This window comes from Giraffa tippelskirchi, chromosome 9 (genome assembly GCF_054371585.1).
Source record: "Giraffa tippelskirchi isolate mGirTip1 chromosome 9, T2T-mGirTip1v1.2.pri, whole genome shotgun sequence".
Classification (NCBI taxonomy): domain Eukaryota; kingdom Metazoa; phylum Chordata; class Mammalia; order Artiodactyla; family Giraffidae; genus Giraffa; species Giraffa tippelskirchi.
The window spans coordinates 2,844,562-2,868,207 of NC_137283.1; the positions used below are offsets into that span (position 1 = coordinate 2,844,562).

General features: G+C 38.9%; 1 protein-coding gene across 7 annotated transcripts in view; it reads left to right on the plus strand.

Moving 5' to 3' along the window:
* ZCWPW2 (zinc finger CW-type and PWWP domain containing 2) overlaps positions 1–23,646 on the plus strand; it is a 134,037-nt gene that overhangs the window by 60,252 nt on the left and 50,139 nt on the right. For 6 of the 7 annotated variants that reach the window (XM_081526961.1, XM_081526962.1, XM_081526959.1 and 3 more), the window contains 2 exons: positions 1,862–2,021; positions 22,661–22,772. In XM_081526961.1, the coding sequence (XP_081383087.1) occupies positions 1,862–2,021; positions 22,661–22,772 (272 nt within the window). The remainder of the gene's footprint in view (positions 1–1,861; positions 2,022–22,660; positions 22,773–23,646) is intronic. The other variant, XM_081526966.1, reaches the window with a different exon arrangement.

The following is a 23,646-nucleotide window of genomic DNA, read 5'->3' on the forward strand; positions in this document are numbered from 1 at the left end:
TTCTGAGGCTTCTCTTGGCTTGTGGGTGAGTCTCTCTTTTTATCTTCTTGTGGTCTTTCCTCTGTGTGTGTCTAGATCCTAACCTTCTTTTTTTACAAGGAAACTAGTCATGTTGTATTGGGGCCTGCCTTTTAACTTGGTTACTAGACCCTATCTCTAAATAGAGTTACATTCTGAGATACTGGGAGTCAGGACTTTGACATATGAACTTGGGTTGGTGAAAGTGAAAGTCAGGTCGCTCAGTCGTGTCCGACTCTTTGTGACCCTGTGGACTGTAGCCCACCAGGCTCCTTCGTCAGTGGGATTTTACAGGCAAGAATACTGGAGTGGGTTGCCATTTGGGTTGGTAGGATGACATAATTCAGTCCATAATGATGGCACTTTATAATATTTTAATTTGCCAAAGCCCCAAAATGTGTAAAGTGTATGTTCCTTTGAACTTTGAAACAGCACAGTGAGGACCCAGAGTGACAGTAAGGCCTAGTTACCTGCTCGAGGCCTCGTGTCTGGTAGAAGGCAGAACAAGAAACTGGACCTTCTAACTTGAACTTCACTGCCTTTCTCGCTCTGCAGTACTGCAGACTGAAGTAGAACTTGATAACTGTACAGATTTTTGTATGCCTGGGTGTGTTGGCCGTGCATGTTTTGAATCTTGATCTGTAAAATTTAGTCAGATCGCTACTGTGCATCCCTTAGTCACGGGCTTCCCCAGTGGCTCAGCAGTGAAGAATCCGCCTGCAATTCAGGAGCCACAGGAGACGTGGGTTCAATCCCTGGGTTGGGACCTTGAAGGGGAAGGGCTACACATTCCAATGTTCTTGCCTAGAGAATTCCATGGACAGAGGAGCCTGGCGAGCTACAGTCCGTGGGGTCACAAAGAATCAGACACAGCTGAAGTGACTGAGCTCACACATGCATTCCTTAATCACAGCTTCCTGATCTTCCTTCTTTGTTTTCTGAGCAGTAGGTCGGAGTCTTCTGTGGTGGGTAAAAAGGCTGAAACTTAGTGGGTGTATATGCTGTTTTTGCCAAGTGGGAAACTGAAACCTATCAAGGAATTTCTGGAGGTTGTGTCATGAAAGAACACACCCCTAAAGATTTGTTTTTGGTGAAGGATAAATGTTATTCACAGTCTTCCCTGGTGGCTCAGACGGTAAAGGATCCACCTGCAATGTGGGAGACCTTGGTTTGATCCCTGGGTTGGGAAGATCCCCTGGAGGAGGGAATGGCTGCCCACTCTAGTATTTGCAGTATTGAGGATGTTTACCATTTGGTCACTGCCAATGGAACAGAGGTGGTGGAGGAGAACTGCTGTGGTGGGGAGGATAAAAGCAGAACTGCTGCTTTTGTTTCTGCTTTTCCCAAAGTCACTACAACGTCCAGTGTCAGCACAGCCTGAGTCACCAGTCCCCTTTGGCATCCTGGCTCACGGATCACTAGCTCTCTCCTACCAAGTCAGTGGGTTAACATTTTAGTAGTTAATCATTACAATCGGTGAGAGTTGATTCAAGCCTGCCATGAATCGGATGACTCTTTTTCTCTTAACTTTCCTGTTAGCAGTGCCTAAATGTCTCTTATAGACCCTGGAAATCATTCTTTTCTCTCATGATTCTTTCTTCTCACATCTTATGAGTATCTTCAGTATGTGACTGTTTCAAAACTTTCTATATTTACAGAGATACAACTGATTACTTGTATCAATTGAATATTCTACTTAAAGACTAAAGTATGAATATGTTTAAAATTTGTAAAAAAGTTACTAAAATTCAGAGGAGGAAGTTTGACAGATGATTGTGATAGATGTATTAATGTCTGCCTTTTTTAAAACATGAAAATAATTAAAAATATTTTCTTTTGAAAGTTGGCCAGGGATACTTTGCCCTGACCCTTTTAAAGGGAAGTATGTGACCTATGACCTGGATGGAAATGTTGAGCAATATCACATAGAATTCCTGGGTGATCCCCGTTCGAGATCATGGATAGATGCGGCATTTGTTGGACATTATAGTATCACATTAAAGGTAGGTACAGTAATGTCAAAACTTTGTTCTTCTTCTACTTGTTTTTAATGATGACTATTTTCTCTCATATCCTAAAAGATATATAGTTTTTTACTTTTATGTTTATATGAACAAAATAGTATGTACTATTTGTTTAAACTCAAATATTGGTATTTTTAAAACAGCCTTTTCAAAGAAAGTATGGATATAAAAATAGCCACGAGGTAGTTTTAAATTTTATTTTTCTAATGGCTATATAGTATAAATCCACAGAGCACCCTCCATAATTGCCTTTTGAAACAGTTTTAAGATTATCATTCAATAATTTTTCAGTTCTCTTGGGAAAACTCTTAAATTATAGCCCTAGCTCACAGGAAAGATTAATTATGGAATGCAACCAGATTTTTTCAAATTTCAAACAGAATATTTCATTATACTAACTCCTTCAGTATTTTTTTATTCTTTTTAAACTTTTTAAATCACAGTCTACAATTAATGAATAGACTGAATTCTCAAGTTGATGAGAGTAAAGTGAATTGAACCTATTTTCATGGGTTTGGTTTAGTTGTTATAAATTAATTCAGTTATCAATATTTGTATTCTAATACTGAACCCTTTCATCTGCAAACTATGCTTTCATTAGAAATCTGATTAAAAAGTAGATGTCAAAAGTGTGAATGCCTTTGACTCAATTTGAATGGTTCCTATTGTAGAGTGAGAAGTATATAGATATTCAGATATACATATCAATGTATGTACATTTAAGACATGCCATTTAGTCCACAGTATAAGTAAATCTGTGGAAATTTGAGGTACTTGCCGATAGACTTTACTGAATCTCTGACCATACTGTATCTTTGTTCCATTCAGCTTGAAAGCAGTGGGTAGGGAAGGCTGATGCAGTAGAAATATTTGTATGGAGTAACATCACATACATTCCTCTTTTGCTGGCTGTGAGCCGGTCATGTTAGTATGAGGCACCTCTCTGCTCAGCTGTTGCCTGGGCGCTTCTGCTGACGCCCTCAGGAGACAAAGGGGAAAGTTCTCCCTCTGTGCCCTCCCCTCTTCTAAAGGACACAGAAACCTTCCAGCCTCTCATGGAGCAGACCTTAGAGTCCCCAATGTTTTACAGGTGTGATAAAGAGCAGAGCATTCTTAAAAAATTATGTTTAAACATACGTAAAAAATCAAAGTATAGACAGAAAACCACAAAATTCTGTAAAGCGGTTAACCTTCATTAAAAAATAAATAAATTTTAAAAAATCAATGTGTATTTTTATTTGTCTGAACTAGTGTTACTCTCAGGATTTGAGTTCTGTCAGGATAAATTTAAGTAGTCTGATTCCAGTGAGCATACCGTTGGTCCCTGGGACAGGAAAAAATCTGCTGCAAAACAAAACTAAACTCAAGAATAAGAACCCATAATAAGGTCTGAAAACATTAAAGCAAACTTAGAAAATTTTGCAAATACCAGGAATTTAGGGTGCTTAAATTAAACAGGTTCCTAAAAGCAAGAATGAGAACAGAAAAAATAAAGCATCTGTTCCATGTCTTCTGTCCACTTCCCCCGCAGTTGGCTGCTGCCTGGGTGAAGAGCTCCCTGGGCACCCATGGGCTCTGGGAAGGCTCCTGCCTCTGCTGTGAGTCACAGGACCTACCTAGAGGCTCCTGTCTCTTACTCTCTTCTTGTTTGTATCTTCTTCTTCCCGTCCTTTCTTGGAGCTGATAAAATGAAAATGCCTTCTCCTGTGGGTGTCTTCTTTCAGGACTGAAATTTTAGTTTCCCTTCACCTCAGTTGGCACATGCTCGGCTGTCCTGACGTGCTCAGATCCCCTACTCCTGGCACCTAAGGGTCTCCACTTGCCAGGAAGGAGACTCACAGATGACTGACACCTCTTTATTCCCATGAAAAATCAGGGAGCAGAAAGGGAAGAGGTCAGCTCAGGAAATGCTGACAGCCATGATAGGAAAATGGTCAAAAGTCATCCATATAAGAAATCATTTGAAAATGAATAACATCAAACTACATAATTCCCAGGGGTGACTGAGATATCCCTGTCCCTTGGAGATGGAGATGGTACTGACTCCAACCTGCACTTCAGTTGCCTAGACTTTCCAGGAATTTAGTGCATTATGTCCTCTCTTCACTGGGGCTCCTTCCTCCCCAGATACTGTCTCTGTACTGTACTACATTGATCCAGATACTAAATTCACACTCATGCCCCCATAAAAATATCAGTTACATGAAAATAACATGTATTAGACAATATAGATCATCTTCAGGATTTTTGTAGAAGACATGGAGAACGGTTGCGCATTACACTTACCATCTCAGCTCCTTTTCTAAAAGCAGACAAACGATGATAAACATATAGCTCTCATTGCTCAAACCAACTACATCTTACTTCATATATTATTTCAACATTAATTTCTCCTTATTTATATAAGCTTAGTTTAACAAGTGATTAAATACTATCTCAGAGTTTTCACTGACTGTGGATTGTATCTATTTTGTGTGTGTTTTATGGTGGGAGAGAAATAAGCTCTTCTAGAAAGACATTATATGCATTTATGAGAAAATAAAATATTTTTTTCATTTTAGATTCTGAAAATGTTAACTATTCTCCTTTACTTCATGTTTGTCTAGGTTTTTGCTTTTTTTGATAGTCACTAAAAAGTTGATATTTTTATGGGACCACTGACATTAATTTCATTGTTGAAAGCACAACAGAGCTCTGTCACTGTGAATGAATATGTATATGAATGTACAGTTGATAAACTTTTCCCCATTAAATAAAATTACTCATCGATATACTGGGATATATTTTAGAAAAAAGTTGAAGGCCATATTTAGATTTTGTATTTGTAACTTATGTTACTTTACTCATACATTTTATTTTTTCATTTACTAGAAAATCAGTAATCTAAAGATAGGTGAAATTCCCTTCCCCTTTTTAAAAACACATTGATTCCCTTATGGTATATATTCAGAATACATGTCACTCTGGTAATTACTCGGAGAAAATAGACGTGACATGTGCTAGAGTTAATGCATGGAGTACAGTTCTTTCCCCAATTAACACAAATGTTTTTTCTTTTATATTTAGTAGGTCCATGTCTGCAGAACCCATTATTTGCAAGTTTATTCTTTTGCTAAATAGACTACATGACTTAGTTTAGCATTTCTTAAGCCTGGCTTTGCATTAGAAGGCTTTATAAAGTGATAACAACAACAAAAATAACAACAGTCAAAACACAGCAGTGCCAGCACTGTATTCTACCAGATCGCTTAAATTAGAAGCTCTTGGATTAAGGCCAAGTCCCTCAGATGAATCTGATGTGCATCTCAGAGGGAGACAGAGAGAGAGAGAGAAGCACTGACTAAGTTTTCTCAACTTGAGACATCAGAGTTTCATTGGTTTATTTCTGTGTGCATGCTTAGTCACTCAGTCGTGTCCGACTCTTTGCGACCCCATGGACTATGGCCCTCCAGGCTCCTCTGTCCGTGGGATTTTCCAAGCAAGAATATTGGAGTGGGTTGCCATTTCTTCCTCCAGGAGATCTTCTTGACTTAGGGATCGAACCTGCATCTCCTACTTCTCCTGCGTTGGCTGGTGGATTCTTTACCCCTGAGTCACCTGAGAAGTCCTTGGTTTATCTCTGCTAGTGCAGTGATGTAGCTGTGGTCATGGCTCACTGTTTCAGGACCGCTTTCTCCTACTTCCTGTGTTAGTCTTTCACTTTGGTTTTCCTGGAGATGATGCCGACTGCCATAGGCTCACATGTCTAACCCAGAAATGAGAGTTTTTCTGAACAAAGCTTTAAAGTCATACTTGTTATTCAACACTATACATAATTTATAGATATTGCTGATAAAACTGATGTATAATTTAAATGTAATATTTATAGCATGTTTTAGTTGATCATCTACCTTATAAGTTATTACTGGACATAAATAATGTACTCCAACCAATGCCTGCTTGGATCACACTTTTCTAGTTCTTTATACTGCCAAGAAAATGTAAGTAATGCATTCCTGGTGCTGGGAGGCTCTTGTGGTAAAATTTGGCTTTTTCGTCCATGATGTGGGCGGATTTTTTTGGCTATATATTTCAACAATCTGTTGTCTTCTCTGCGGAGGATATACCTGTAGATGTGCAAGCATTTCTTTGGGTACTAGATGTCATTTGGGTATTTACCCATTGCAGTGTGGAGCCGCCTGTGTTTTGCAGGGAGATGAAAAGGGAGCAATGTGGTATTGCTAAATGTGCGCTCTGCAACTCCTAGAATTCTGCTTCCTGATTGGAGTGGTCATTAATACTGTTCACCAAAATGTTCCAGGTTTCTGCCTTCCTGTTATAAAGTAGAGATGCACGTCTGATGCTCTTGTGCAGGGTGAGGCCAAAGAGTTATGAGTGAGTGAGGAATATCTGAGCATATGACTGTGTCCAGTGCGACATCCTCTAGACCTCTCTTGTGGCTCCATGATTGATAATGTTTGAAATTTTGGTTTGCTGCTCTCTCAGCCTGGATCCCAGACTACTCTTAGAAAAGGCCTCCACTGCCAACAAATAACAGATGTGCAGTGTGAAGAAGAAATAAACTGGCCTTATGTTAAGTCCCTAGGATTATTCTGACAGAAACACTAATGATAGCAGAGAGGATGTTGCAGTTCTTGGTAACCTGTATCTTTAGAAGAAACATTCCTGAAACTTCAGTACTCTCCAGAATATGGCTGAATAACTGAGGTCACATTACTCTTAATTTCTCCAGCCTGTAAATAGAAATAACACAGCCTATAGTAACTTAGGGGCTTCACCAATGGCTCAGTGGTAAAGAATCCACCTGCAGTGAAGGAGCTGCAGGACATGCGAGTTTGATCCCTGGGTTGGGAAGATCCCCAGGTGCAGAGCTTGGCCACGCACTCCATTATTTTTGCCTCGAGAATCCCATGGACAGAAGAGGCTGGTGGGCTGCAGTCCATAGGGTTGCAAAGAGTCGGTCACAACCGTAGCCACTTAGCACATATAGTAATTTATCGAATAATTTGGTTTCTTTTCTCTATTATGATAAACATATGGATAGAAATTACCAACAGTGATGATACTTTGAATGTAAATTTGGTCCAGTAAATATCCTCCAGTGGATGGCTCTGATTGTCAACATGTACTGCAATGACTCCAAAAACTAAACAAGCCGATAAATAGCAATCATGGATTTCAACCCATACCATAGGTCAGGGATTGGGTGGATCTTTTTATAATAATATAATGCAATAATGTATAATATGTATATATAATACACTTATATATACATATTATAATAAAATACTACATTTATTATAATAAAGGTAGTATTTAAAGGCTCACGGCAACCCCATGAAATAGGCATCATCACTGTTGACACGTGGAAGGAACTGAGAGTCAGGCTCCATGTCTAACCCAAGGTCAGTCAGCTGCTAGGCGATAGGGCAGTGATTAGTGTCAGTATGTCTAACCCCAAAGTCCATTCTCCTGTTTTATGCCTTACCAGTTTGCGTATGCATAAGCATCAGCCTAATTTGTTGTTGAATGTTTTCCACATTTGCACCTAATAAATGAGGAATATTTTCAACTTTTAATCCTAATATGCATGTTGAATGATGGCAGTTTCTGGGAGACTTGTTTTTTATTTGCTGCTTGATGTTCCCCTTTGCAGGACTAGTGGCCAAGCAGAACTCTTGCTGTTTTCAAATTACAATTGCAGTAGTCATTTGACATGTCTAGATTAGCATCTATTTGAGCAAGTGTTTTGCTTCTAAGATTTTATTAGGATTCAAACTCTAAGAATGTAGTCTTTAAAAAGGATCAGCGAATTAGTTTATAACTAGATCATCGGGCAGCATTTTGCTCTTAGAGTAATGAACAGGATACAAATGTATTTAGCTTGTTCTCTGTGGAAAGCCACATTTGCCAGAAAAAAGTCTACATATGTGTGTGTGTGTTTGCATCATGTTCCTGTTGGCAGATAGGCTGTATGGCTACCAAAGTCTCAGTAAATTTTTATCATTCTGATTCCATATTTAGTATAAAATATGTTGTAATTTTAGTATTATTGGATTAAGATTTATTTTGGTTTGCTTGTTTTATAAGCATCCTTTGATTTTTGGCCTGAAGAAAGTCGAAGGGAATTAGAACATGTTTTTATAGCTATGAATTATTTGTGAATAATCTGCCAAGAAAACTCATAGAAATGTATTAGCAGAAGAATGAAGTTGTCATAGTGATTAAAAGGCAGGCTCCAGAACCAAGTCCTTTGGGTTTGAAGGTTGGCTGTTTGCTTACTAGATGTTTGTCCTGAAGCAAGTCATTCCTGAAGCAACATTTACCTTTTACCAGTCCCACACACCTCATCTTAAAATGGAAGTTATAATAGTAGATGCTTCATAGAGTTGTTACAGGGTTAACTGAGATTACATGTGTAAAGCACTTAGCCTGGTGCTTATCATATAGTAGGCTTTTAATAAACATTAGTTCATACTCTCATTGGAAGTACAGGTGAAATACAAGTTACATTATTTATTTCCTCTTCCTGGAAATCCACATCTATAGGAGAGAGTACCAAAAAAAAAAAAAAATTACCAAGAACAGTAAGGTGGAGGATAATATCTTTTCTTCTAAGATTTTATGTGAAAAATAACATGATTTTAGTGTTTTTTATCAGCCAATACATTGCTCCCCAGAATTGAGGGAGCTAGGGCTAAGTGATCATGTTATTCTTTGATTTTTCAGCACATGACTGGAAGTGGTCATTGCTGTGGTGCTTTTCTACTTTAGTGTGAATAAAACTGCTGAGACTTCTTGAGAACAGGAGATAGGTTAGAGCCTTCTTAATCTGGCATCTTGATGAATGAATTGTCCGCAGTATCAGCAATGCCTCAAGAATACGTTAGTTTTCTTTGATGGAATTTGGAAGGAGACTAGGGAATATTATCTTTTATGTTCTTTGCAACTGAATAAAACCAGTTTTTTCCCCTATATCTCTATTCTGTCTCTTTGATTCAGTCATATCTGTATGTGCTGACTTTGCTGCTCCAAATAAATTCTTGAATTCACGAACTCTGTCATCTCTCAACTTCATCTCTTATGAATTTAGAGAGCTGTGAACTTGTACTGAAGTTAGAAGTCCAAATCCACATAATATGACCAACTTTACTCAGTTGATAAAGGAAGGAACAGGTGACTACCTTTTCCATCATCAAATGTAAGAAAAATGTATTAAGTGACAGCCAGATTTCTCACATTCCTCAGCAGAACAGCAATAATCTTTCCTAAGGAATTCTCAACTTTCTAGAAGTGTTTATTTTCTGTTAAAGAAACCAGAGTCAGATTATTGTTTTTAAACCAAAATAAAAGGCTCACAAAATTGCCCTCAAGGTAATTTAATCCCTTATGAGTAATTTAATCCCTCATGAAATAAAGCTGCCTTATAATGAGATGTCTCTGTTGAGGTTGTTAAATTAGTAAACAGTTGCAGAGTAACTTTTTGATGCATTCTTCCATCAAGGAATGGTGATGTCCAAAACTCAAAACTATGTAACTGAAAGTCTACAATTTATATATTAACTTCTCTTTTCTTTAATTTGTCCACTTTAAAAAAACGTATCTTCTAACCAATTGCTAGGAACAGTCTGTGACTCAGGCAAAACCCTGAACAGTGCAGATTAAACTAACTTTGAAAAAAAATTCCAGAATTACCACTTCCTTCCCATTTTGTTCCGCTCACAGTATATGAGCTGATTATGTCACATATTTAACCATTCTCTTCTCCTGGCTCTCCCACCTGCTTGTGTGATTCTATTTTTAAATAGAATCTGAGCATCTGTCTGTAATAAATAGATATGTTTTCCCACAAACACATATTCCCTAAAAAACAAGCAAATGTGGAGTAGAAAACAGCAGCCAAGAATGTTAACTCTTTTAGGCTGAGGTCTTGAGATCCTTTAAGCCGAGCCTGACCTGTTTAGGTATCAGAGCAAATGCACACGTGACTGGTTTACCCCTTTCTCCCTCTGGTAGTTAACCCCAGCTGCGGCAGGCAGCCTGGCCAGAACCCTAGGAGACAGTGGCCCTGGAGATTTCGCGGACCTTAAAAGGTATCGGTTGACACAGCGCTTGCTTCCTGTGCTTTGTTTATCAATATATTACTAATACTTCACCATCATTTTTATGGTAATACTGGAGTGGGTTGCTGTTTCCTTCTTCAGAGGATCTTTCTGACCAAGGGATCAAACCCATGACTCCTACTTGGCAGGAGGACTCTTTACCACTGAGCCACCTGGGACATCCCAGTATCACTTTAGCAGTAAAATGTGTGTATGCCTACTTGCTATGGACTTAATGATACATTCAGTTTTGTGAAATAAAAATTCTACAGCTTGAGATAAAAATATGTGAGATGCTTTAAATTGTACACAATAAATAAAATTAAGGTTTTTATTTTTTAATTGTGATAAAATGCATGTAATGTAAAATTTACCATTTTAACTGTGTATCTAGTGGTGATTTAAGTTTGTAACTACTGATTAATAATCCTAGAAAGAGATTTTCCTAAGCAATGTAAATATGACCTGATATAGAAAATGCCAGATGGGAGTTTCCTATCATTTTCAACACAATTTATTTCTTATGATAATGACCTACAAGCTCTTCATAACATCATCTTTGAGGTTTGTGCAACGATATTGCCTTCTAGTGAAATATCATTTTATAGTCATTGAGCCCGTGAATTCTGGAGCCAGATTGCCTGTGTATGAATGCCAGCTCTTTCACTCACTGGCTCTATGAACTTGGGCAGTGTCTAAACTCAGTGCCTCAGTTCCCTTATGTGTAAAATGAGAAAATACCTACCTTGCAAACTAAAAAAACTGTTTGTGAAGTGCTTCAGACTGTACCTGACACTTAGTACTATATAAGCACTGGATAAATTAGTGAATACAAATAACAGTGGACTCATTAATAGTAGAACTGCTCTGGACATAAAGTACACAGTCAACTCCTCCCTGTTGTTGATAACAGTCTCTGTCTCATTTTCTTGGACTGCAGAGACTATATGATAAATGTTTGCATTCTGATCATTTATGACATTGATAACCAACGTTTGAAAAACGCTTTACAATTTATAAAGTACCTTTTACATATGCTATCTCGTGGGATTTTCGTTTATTGTTAAGAAATTTGGGTCTCAGGTTAGGTGACTTGCGTGAGGTCACATAGCTGCAGAACCGGGACTCAAGCCCAGGTCTTCTGACTGCAAGTTCCAGGTTTTTACATTATATGACAGCCTGCTTGGTTTACATTGGACCATCTGTTTCTAATCTTTATAAGCATACCAAAGTTGTAATAAGCTGTCATCTATAAACTGGAAAATCACAAAGCCCTTCTTATTGTTCTCCTGATGTTAATTCAGCCAACTTGATTAATTAACTTAAGCTTTAGCCAGGGCTTTTCAAAGTTGGACAAAGATGTGAAAGCTCTCTTCACCTTTAGTGCACTGATTCTTAGCCGTGGATATTGGGCCTCTGCATGGCTGTCATTAAAACTTAGTCTTTATTCATTCCCTTGTAACCTTAGAAGTAATTGGTTATTATTAATGCACACTTTGGTATCCTGATACCAGGGTTTGTTTTTTGTTGTTGGTTGTTTGTTTTACTCTATTTTTGTTTGCCACACTTGCTCATCATCACATTCTCCTATAGAGTTCTTTAAAAGTATATATTCCTGAGGGATTTCCTTGACGGTCCAGTGATTGAGAATCAGCCTTCCAATGCTGAGGACACAGGTTTGATCCTCAGTCAGGGAACTAAGATCCCACGGGCTGCGGAGCAGCTAAGCCTCGTGCTGCAGCTGATCCTCAGGCGCCTCAACAGGAGGAGCTTGCAAGCTGCAGCGAAGACCCAGTGTAGTCTATATACATATTCCTGAACCTGCATCCTTCGGAGTGTCTGAGACTCTCTGCAGTCCCTCAGTGAGTCTGAGAACCACTCTATAGCAGATTATCTCCCCATACACCTATGCTGTGCTTCACTACAATTAGCTAAAGAAGAGATATATAAAAACATGTATTATTTTTATTGTGTTTACCTTGTGGAATTTAAGTCTTCTCAGGTGGCACAGTGGTAAAGAATCTGTCTGCCAACGTGGGAGATGCAACAGATGCAGGTTCAACCCCTGGGTCAGAGTATCCCCTGGGATAGGAAATGGCAACCCACTCCAATATTCTTTCCTGGAAAATCCCAAGGAGAGAGGAACCTGGTATGCTTTATTAATGTGTTTATGAGTCCATGTGCTAAAGAAGCAAGGCAAATCTTTAGCAAAATTGTGATATTGGATCCCCCTGTCCCTTTAAATAGTTTCTCTCTTGGTGGTGACTGATTTTTTCATTGCTGTGGTAGCTGGAGGCCTCTTTCTTTCTCTCTTCTCTCAAAATCTGGTCTACACATTAAATGACAGAAGTATTCGCTGTATGAAAAGCGATGTCAGTCCAGATAACAGACTAGCCTGAAATGTTAGTCTGTGTGTGTGTGTGTGTGTGTGTGTGTGTGCGTGTGCTCAGTCAGTCAGTTGTGTCCGACTGTAGCCTGCCAGGCTCCTCTGTCCATGGGATGTCCCAGGCAGGAATACTGGAGTGGGTTGCCATTTCCTACTGCAGGGCATCTTCCCGACCTAGAGAGCGAACTCACATCTCTTGTGTCTCCTGCGTGGGCTGGTGAATTATTTACCACTGCACCACCGGGGAAGCCCCAAAATGTTAGACTAGGGCTCCTTTAAAAACAACACACAGTGGTTGTTTATCCATCTTGTTAGGAAAAGAACTTAGATATTCAAAATACTTAGAAAACATATGTTAAAGTCTAGATGAATGAAGAGCCTAGCTGGTAGCCTGTGGTTTTTCTAATTTGTCCATTGGGGGCTGTTTTACCTAAAACTGCTTGACTTCCTTCCCTTCCCCTTCCCCAAAGTTCAAGGCCTGCTCAGGTATGCGTCAAACCAAGTCACGGAATCACCTTAAAGATTTGACTGTCACATTTTCTTATTCTTTCCTTTCTGCCTAATTTCTCCCCTAGTACTCATTGCATTCTTGGTATTATCTTTGAAGTTGATATAAGGGATCAGACTAAACAGAGCTGGAGCTTTTTGGGGGGTAAGGGAGGTCAACTGGCTCATACTTCCCAGTTTTGTTGGATGTGGGAGACCTAAGTTATTTTGATCTTAAAATTCGGCTGAGTTAGAGTAAGCAAATTCCTATTTATGGTTTTGAGACCATTATTACTTCCAGGGATCAATAATTTGAATGAGCTGTCTAAATCATCCAGAACCTGTATTAAGATGGCAGATGAGAAAGGAGGCAGGTATTACAAAGCCCAGGCATGTGAGGTGTACAAAGGTGCTTGTGACTATCTTCTAGTTGGCATCAGAGGAATGAGAATGTTCTTACTGTTAAGATTGCTGGTTGCTATTGCAGAAATCTAATTTGAGGAAGACAAGATATCCTTATGATTAACTTCCTACTGAACTTCTTTAAGTGAAAACAGTAGCTTTGGCCTGATAGGAAATAGATGTTGCATCATGGGTTGAGTCAGCGAGGTACACTGGAAGTTTGAATGTATAAACAGCAGCAGTCAATAGAAATCCTTAAGCAGAGGACTTTACTAGGGGGTAGTGTTGGTCCTCAAACATGTAGGAGAGATGCATTTCAAAGGAAAATTATTTTGTATTTCTTCAGGTTATAAAGCCTATGACTTATCCCCCCATGCTTCTAAAGACATATTATAACTTAAAGTAATAAAATAGCAAGGTAATGGTCAGTATTTCAAGCTGCTTCAGTGAATTTATGAAATCCAATACAACAGTCTAGGTACTTATGATTCTAGTTTTCCAGATTTTTAATATATTCTCAACACTGTGTCTGAAAGGTAAGTTTTATAAATTATCAGTTCAGTTCAGTTCAGTCGCTCAGTCGTGTCCGACTCTCTGCGACCCCATGAATTGCAGCACGCCAGGCCTCTCTGATAGACTTTGCGTCTGTCACCAGTCACATCCACAGTTGGGTATCATTTTTGATATAATTTATAAATTATAAATACTTATATTTGCAACTAACTTTGTTATTGATATCATCAAAATTTGAATAGACAGTATTGGATAGTAACTGCAATGTGATATCTATAGGATTTTAGTGAGGCTCTGCTGTCCCCTCAAATAGGTCATATTAAGAAGATTTGCTTGAATTTAATTTTAAAATTAGGTACTATTTTTTTGCATAACACTTAAAGTACTTGAAATTAGACACACTATTTTTTCCAAGAAAAAATGCTGCTAATATCATAGGATAAATCAGTGGTTCATGAAATACCATGCAGATCTGAATTCTTACAAGAAAAAGAAGTTTAACATCATCTTAGAAGTAATATTAGGGACTTCCTGGTAGTTCCGCGGTTAAAACTTCAAGCTTTCAATGCAGAAGCTGCAGGTTCAATCCCTAGTCAGAGAGCTAAGATCCCACATGCTGGGCAGTGCAGCCAATAAATAAATAAATAAACTTTAAAAAAGAAGTAACATCACCATATTATAATGCCAGATAGTCATCACGTTTATACATTTTTCTTTTACCGTTCTAGGGATAATCACATCATTCAGGATTAAAATGTAGCAACCTTTTATTTTCATCCCCAATTTTCTGTCTGGGCTCTGCTCATACCACCATAAACAAAAAATGTCTATTTCTAATACTCAAAATATTTACTGAGCTCCTATTACTTGCACCAATGCTAGGCTCAGAATTTTTCAAAACAGACAAAATGTAAATGCCATCTTGAGACTTAAATTAGTGGAGTCAGACTTGCAGCTAACAAATTTTTTAAAGAAAGATACACTGTGTTAGCTGCTGATGAGTGCCACGGGGGGGAATTAAGGGAGAGGAGTAGGCAGGCAGAGTGAAGGAGCAGGGCACCCAGCCAGGCCGGAGAGGAAAGACCTCCTGCAGGTCCCTGCACCAGGAGACCCTTCACCGCAGCCAACCAGCTACCAGTGGTTGGTTGATAGTAATTCTTGTTCTGATTGTATTTTTCCCTTTAACTTATTCCAAAAAGTGGTCATATTTCTTTTATTCTCATCTCTCAGGGATGTTTTCTGTTGGGATCAAAAGCAGAGCTGACCTGTCTTCTTGACCTGAGCTCCCTGAGTCTGGGCACGGGGCAGGCAAGAGCATGCAGGCAGAGAAAATTCTTTCAGACCTGGAAGATGACAAGGGTCCACCATTGCCCTGGGGAATAGAGTACCTCACAAAAGAAGGGCACAGGGGGGTGCTGGGAGGTTGAAGGTTTCCAGCCTCAGAAAGGACCCTTTGGGCCAGGCCTGATGAAGAAGTTGTGATTGCCTGACTTCGAGGGATTTGAGTAGAGATGTTATTCATGGAAGCCTTATAGGTTGAGGAGTAATGATCTCTCCTCACTCTTGAGGCACCATCTTTCCCTTCCAATTTGCAGGAACCTAGAGAAAGTAAGGGGTGGACCCAAAATGAGCAAGATCAAATTTCTTATCCTTGTTGGACAAGGACTGGCACATTCTATTTTATTTAGCAAAAATAAGGTCATGAGACATTGTGCACACATTCAAGTTTGAGAAGTGAGATTTATCCTGCTACAACTCCAAGTGATTATTGAGTTGGCCAGAAAATTCATTAAGGTTTTTCCATAAGAGAGAGTATGGAAAAAGAGTATGGAAAAACCCAAATGAACTTTTTGGCCAAGCCAATAGCTTGATTAATTTTTATGGGGAGAAGCAATTAAATACAAAACAACAGAAGATATGAATTTCTGCCTGGCTGCAGATTTCTCTTCACTGGCCTTACTGGGTGGACAGACACATAGATATTCTTTGCTTTGAATGTGCTACTTCACGTTAGTATATAGTGACAGCGCACGTCTTGCTCAGAGAGTCAGAAGTTACTTGCAACAAGACCGCCTGGGACAGTAGTGAGTTTCGGTGTAACAGCAGAGTGATTTAGTTGTACATGTATCTATTCTTTCTCAAATTCTTTTCCCATTTAGGTTATTACAGAGTACTGAGCAGAGTTCCCTGTGCTATGCATTAGGTCTTTGTTGATTGTCTACTTTAAATACAGCAGTGTGTACATGTCAATCTCAAACTCCCAATCTGTCCCTCCCCTTTCTCCCACCCAGGAACCATAAATTCATTCTCAAAGTCTTTGAGTCTGTTCCTCTTTTGTGAATAAGTTCATATCACTTTTTTAGATTCTGCATGTAAGTAGTATCATATATGTGTCTGTATCGGACTTAACTTCACTTAGTATAATCATCTCTGGGTCCGTCCATGCTGCTGTCCATGGCATTCTCTTTAATAGCTGAGTAGTATTCCATTATATATAGGTACTACATCCTCTTTATCCATTAAAAAGAACTTTAAAAACCCCTACTGTTGATCCATGAAAAACTCGAGGGTCAGGGGCATCAACCCTCCGCAGTTGAAAATCTACCTGTAACTTCACAGTGATCATTGACTGAAGTGACTTAGCATGCCCCTGATCATCACAGCTCACCAGTTCTGCACCCACAGATTCAACCAACCATGGACTGGGCAGCGCAGCAGTACCTATTGAGTGAAAACTCCACATAAAAATGCAATTGCAAAGTTCAAACCTGTGCCGTTCAAGGGTCAATTTCTAAAATTTGTAGGAAAATAAAACGTGGGAGAGGGATCGGATCTGTGTCTCCTGAGTCTCCTGCCTCACAGGCAGATTCTTTACCGCTGAGCCATAAAGAATCTAGGGTAAGCCCAGATATGGAAGAAGGAGTTGGGCCTATAAAATATAGAATTATAATAACTCTCTAGTAGTTAAAGCAGCTTGATTTTAACAGTTATTTGATAGACTAATAAAACAACAAAGTTCAAAAGTACTTGAAAATACTTAATGGTAAGGTGTATTCAAGTAGTTTTTTAAAGGTTGTTATTGTTTAATAAATTATATATGTACAGATGGCTAACTACTTGGGAAAAAATGAAGTAGAGGCTATATTTCACACCTTACATTTAAATTAGTTCTAGAAGGATGAAAAGTTTAAATGAACAAAAAAGAAAATGCAATTATACTAACACATAAACTAAAAATAGGAGAAGATGTTTGTAGTACATATAGCAAAGGGCTACTTCTTTAACACATAAAAAGCTTTTACAAATCAATGAGAAGGCAACCAATATAAATATTAACAAAGGATTTGAACAGTTATTCCATGGAAAAGAAAATATAATTGGCTTTTAGCCTATTATACAGAATGAAGTAAGTCAGAGAAAGACAAATATCAAATTTTAACGCCTCTCTATGGAATCTAGAAAGACAGTACTGATGATCCTACTTGTGGGGCAGCAAAGGAGACACAGACATAAAGAACAGAATTTTGGACACAGTGAGGGAAGAAAAGGGTGGGGCAATTTGAGAAAATAGCATTGAGACATATACATTCAGTTCAGTTCAGTCACTCAGTCGTGTCCAACTCTTTGCGACCCCATGAATTGCAGCGTGCCAGGCCTCTCTGTCCATCATCAACTCCCAGAGTCTACCCAAACCCATGTCCATCGAGTCAGTGATGCCATCCAACCATCTCATCCTCTGTCGTCCCCTTCTCCTCCTGCCCCCAATCCTACCCAGCATTAGGGTCTTTTCCAATGAGTCAACTCTTTGCATGAGGTGGCCAAAGTATTGGAGTTTCAGCTTCAGCATCAGTCCTTCCAATGAACACTCAGGACTGATCTCCTTTAGGATGGATTGATTGGATCTCCTTGCAGTCCAAGGGACTCTCAAGAGTCTTCTCCAACACCACAGTTCAAAAGCATCAATTCTGTGGCTCTCAGCTTTCTTCACATTACCATATGCGAAATAGCCAGTGGGAGGTTTAATGTATGATGCAGGGAACCCAAAGCCCCTGCCCTGTGACAACCTCAAGGGGTCAGATGGGCAGGGAGATGGGAGGGGGGTTCAAGAGAGAGGGGACACCTGTATACTTACCGGTGATTCATGTTGATGTGTGGCAAAAACCATCATAATATTATCAAGTAATTATCCTTCAATTAAAATTTTTAAAAAGAAAAATAGGAAAAATTGGTGAATAAGTTCTGGGAATCTAATGTATAGCATGGTGACTATAGTTGTTATAACATGGCTGTGTTATATCCTCGACAGTTGCTAAGAGAGCAGATCTTAAATGTTCTCACCATACACAGAGATAAAGGCTATTATGTGAGTTGATGATATATGTTAACAAACCCTACGTGGTAATCGTTTCCATATATATATATCTCAAATCATTGCGTAGTACTCCTTAAATTTATACAGTCATTTGTCAATTATATCTCAATAAAACTGGAAAAATGTGAAAAATTACTCAAAGAATTTTAGAAATGAAAATTCTAATAGAAAGGAAATACCATTTTTTCCTTAAAAATATTGGCAGAGATCTGCGTTTGGTAACAAGAGTGTTCTCCAGAGTGTGACAAAGCATATACTGTTCATGGCATTGTAAATTGTGATCACCTCATTCAAGAGTGCAGAGAGGGCAATGCCCCCCACTCCAGTGCTCTTGCCTGGAGAATCCCATGGATGGAGGAGCCTGGTAGGCTGCAGTCCCTGGGGTCGCGAAGAGTCAGATACGACTGAGCGACTTCACTTTCACTTTTCCCTTTCATGCACTGGAGAAGGAAATGGCAACCCACTCCAGTGTTCTTGCCTGGAGAATCTCAGGGACGGGGGAGCCTGGTGGGCTGCCGTCTGTGGGGTCGCACAGAGTCGGACACGACTGAAGTGACTTAGCAGCAGCAGCAGCATTCAAGAGTGATTTCACAATGGCTCCAGAATTTAAAATATACTTACATTAAGTTCAATGTCTTGGGAGTGTAAGCTTCAGTACACTTTAACAAGGGTAAGGAGACACATGGACAAAACTTTTTATTGCAGCATTGTTTCATGTTGCAAAATGTTGGAAAAAACCTGAACGTCCCTCACAAGGGCGTTTGTAAAATAAATAATGGTACATGTATACTACCTATGTGGATATACATGCATCTATTTCCTCACTCCCTTGGTTATCTATTCTAACTTCTTGGCTTTAAATATCGTGTATGTGTATGTTTCCTCCATTTTATCTGCAGTTCAGTTCTCTCTCCTGAATTCCCTTATGAGAGTGCTCCTCAGTATCTTCACTCAGGGATTGTAATGTGTATTCAAAATGTGTGAGCTCTCGATCTCCACACCACCCCCATCTCACTTCTTTGACAGCTCCCCTGTCTCAGTGGATAGCAAATTCCATCCTCTGCTTACTTGGTCCCAGAGCCTTAGAGTCATCCTCTCTCTCTCTCATAACCAATTTCCAGGTGGTTAAGAAGTTAATTATTTTTGGTCTACCTTCAGATTATACCTGGAATCCTATCACTTTTCACCCCAGTGGCTGCTATGACCTGGACTGTACCACCATCATGTCTTGCCTGGATGATTGTAGTAGCCAGTCATCCACTCTACACTTGCTTTTGTGGTCTGTTCTCATTAAAGCAAGCAGGATGATTGATGGTTTTAAAGCATTCAATCAAATCAGATTTTATTTTTCTGCTCAGAACTGTGCAGTGACTCCCATTTCACTCAGTAAAAGCCAGGAACTCATTGCAGAGTCCCTGCAATGGCCTGCAAGGACCTCCATGACCTGGTCCCTGTGACTTCTTTGGACATCATTCCCAGTTACTCATTTTCTTTCTCATCCACTCATAACCAGCTTCCCTTCCTTGACGCCTCTTGAGTAAACTTGTATTCTCCTGTCTTAGAGCATTTTTTCTCCACCCGCAGTGCTCTTTCTCAGGATATCTCAGGTAGCTGCTCGACCTCCTTCAGATCTTGGTTAAATGTTACTTTTTCAGTGAGAGTTACCCTGAACCACTGTATCGGCTCCCCTTTTGTTTATTGCAGAATACGTGCCGCCTCTTAAACTGGAGCCCGATTGTAAGCTTCATCTGTTTTCTTCAGTGACAGATCCTGAGGGTCGGAAATACATTGAATAAATCTATAAATAAAGAAATCTGCAAGATACAAATAGAAAAACTCAAAGTACATAGCTATTCATAGCATTCTGTAGAAATAGATATTTAGGTGACGTAAATGCTTGTAGGTGGATACAGTGTCTCTGGAGGACTGAAAGAAAGTGGTAATTTTGGGTGCCTTTGGGAGAAACAGTAGCAGGGTGGACAGGGAGGCACATTCTACGCTTTTAGAATCACTTCTTCAATCAAAGAACAAACTGATTGAAAATACACTGCATAGCTGAGCTATATTCTGAAATTCAAAATTATTTGTACAGCAAGAGTTTGAGTTCTTTAGAAGATGTTTAATTGTAATATTACCACTAGGTGGCACATACTTACTGATAAATTCTTAAAGAGTCTCAGACACAGGTTTAAAAATTGCTTTTTCATTCCCCAAACTCACCAGGGTTTAATTTTGTCATATTTTGCATCGGTTTTCCTTAAGAAATTTGCTTAACTTTAGTTGTTCAGTGCTGTAACAGCTTCCCAGGTGGCTCAGTGGTAAAGAATCCTCCTGCAGGAGATGGGGGGTTCAGTCCTTGGGTCAGGAAGATCCCCTGGAGGATGGCATGGCAACCCAGGCTAGTATTCTTGCCTGGAGAGTCCCGTGGACAGAGGAGCCTGGCGGGCTACAGTGCACGGGGTCTCAAAGACTTGGTCACAACTGAGCGCACACACATGTAGCAGCTTATAGGTGATTTTTCATTATCTATAAATTATTTTTAAATCTTTTAAAAGATTAGTGAATTTATTTTTGGCCGCTCTGGGTTTTCCTTGCTTTGCGAAGGCTTTCTATAGTCGTGGTGAGCAAAGGCTACTCTTCGTGGAGTTGTGGGCGTTTCTGCCATGGTGGCTTCTCTTTCTGCGGCGCACAGGCTCTAGGCGCAGGCTTCAGTGGTTGCGGCACACAGGCTCGGTAGTTGCCCTGTGTGGGGTTAGTTGCTCTGTGGCAAGTGGAATCCTCCCAAACCAGGGATTGAACCCGTGTCCCCTACATTGGCAGGTGGATTCTTATCCACCGCACCCCCAGAAAGTGACCATGAAAGTGAAAGTCGCTGTCGTGTCCGACTCTTTGTAACCTCATGGACTGTACAGTCCACGGAATTTTCCAGGCGAGAATACTGGAGTGGGTAGCCTATCCCTTCTCCAGCAGATCTTCCAGACCCAGGAATTGAACCAGGGTCTCTGGCATTGCAGGCAGATTCTTTACCAACTGAGCTATCAGGGAGGCACCAGGAGGGAAGTCCTGTAAATGTTTAACTTAACATCATTATAACATTTGAGAGGCAAAAATGTTTTAAATCTGAAAATATTATTATAGTTTAGATATCCCTAAATTGGTTTAAATTATCTAATGTTTTTTGAATTGTATCTGTCTCTCTTTTCTTTTTTCCTATGATACAACTTAATAAATGAAATTTAGGTATTCTGTGTACAAAAATCTATTGTTTGATTTACAAAAATAGATTTCTGTTTGATTGTATTTTTTCACTACTTTTATGCCAAATAGTGTCCAGGACCACATGCAATTTAACACCTGTGTTCTTTTTGGTGCTGAAGTTTGCAAAAAGAAAATGATGGCAGGCATTTTATAAATTGTAAATTTTGTAAGCATCATAAAAACCTTTTAGGGACAAGCTCTAAAATAACACTGGCAAAATTACTAGGCCATATAATTTTTACAGTCATTTTTAACCTAAAGATTCTTTTATTTCATTTTTCTTTTCAAATTAAATTTTCCAGCTGTTATTTTTTTTTTTTAATATCTTGGCTATGCTACATGGCATGTGGGATCTTAGTTCCCAAACCATGATCAAACCCATCCCCCATGCTTTGGCAGCATGGGGTCTTAACCACTGGACCACCAGGGAAGTCTCTCAAGTTATATTTTTTAAAAACTGAATATATATTTAGAAAAAGAACTGTATTCAAGTAGAATAACATGTATTGATCACTTATTATGCCAGAAAACTCTCTCACCTATTATTTCCTTTAATACTTAATGAATTTAATACTTATTGTTTACTTTAATACTTATGGGGATTGCATTAGCCACATTTTACAGGTGAAGAAATTGGGCACAGAAAGTTTCAAAAAATTGTATGAATATGCCAGCTATCTGCTATAAGACCAAAACTGGATGTGAATGGAATTAGTTTTACTACAGTGAGAAACTATGCCTTTCAGTTTTTATCATTTCATTACCCCATTGCCTTGTTACTTAAAGAGGAATCAAAAGTATTCTTATAAAATGTGTTAATATTCACTACTTTGTTACACTGGTGGTCTTAACTATCTGTAACTAAGTCTGAGATAAATCATATTAAAATATCTTAGTGAACTGAGAATCTGACCCTTTTGGCTATTAACATGTAAAATTTCTCCAACTTTGCTATATTTTAAAATATACCAAAAAATAATAATCAAAGTCTAGTGTATTGTATAGTGCTTAGTTTTAGTTCAAGCTCAACAGCTGAACCAAGTGGATGTTAAAATTATACACTTAAAGATGAATCTACTATTTTTCTTTCTTTCTTTAGCCAGAAAAATGTAAGAAAAGTAAGTGGTATAACAGCGCCCTACAAGAAGCATACCTCCTCTATGGATGTTCTCATGAGCGAAGACTGGAAAGATGCTGTCTATCAAAACAGGGTGCGTGCGTTGTTTATTCTTTACCACCACAAAATAAGGATTTATTTTCCAAAACATGTTTGCACATTTAAAAATCTCTCTCTCTGTTTCATAGGAAAATAGTATATCTTTGTCCAATGAAAATTTATTCTTACAGGATTAATAGTATTTATTTTTTGCCCTCTGCTCTGAAACTATTTTCCATGACTAAACATGCACTCCATTTTTTAAAATTAATTTCTGTTGGCATATAGCTGCTTTACAATGTTGTATTATTTTCTGCTGTGTAGCAAAGTGGATGAGCTGTATGTATACATATATCCCCTCTTTTTTAGATTTCCTTCCCGTTTAAGTCGCCACAGGGGCCTGAGAAGGCTTCCCTGTGCTGGGTCCTCATGAGTTCTCTATTTTATGCACAGTATCGATAGTGTATACATGTCAGTCCCAATCTGCCAATTCATCCCACCCCCAGCATCTCCCCTCAGTAACTATAAATTTGTTTTCTACGTCTATAGTTTCTATTTCTACTTTGCAAATAAGATCATCTCTACCATTTTTCTAGATTCCACATACAGCGATGTTGTATCAATATAAGATTTGTTTTCCTCTTTCTGACTTACTTCACTCTGTACTATAGTCTCTAGGCCCATCCATGTCTCTGCAAATGTCACTATTTCATTCCTTTTTATGGCTGAGTAGTATTCTTTCGTCTCTTCTTTATCTTCTTTATCTGTTCCTCTGTTGATGGACATTTAGGTTGTTTCCATGTCTTGGCTCATGCAAACAGTGCTGCAAAGAACACTGAGGTGCATGCTTCTTTTCAGATTATGGTTTTCTCTGGATATGTGTCCAGGAATACGATTGCTGGATTGTACGGTAGCTCTATTTTTAGTAT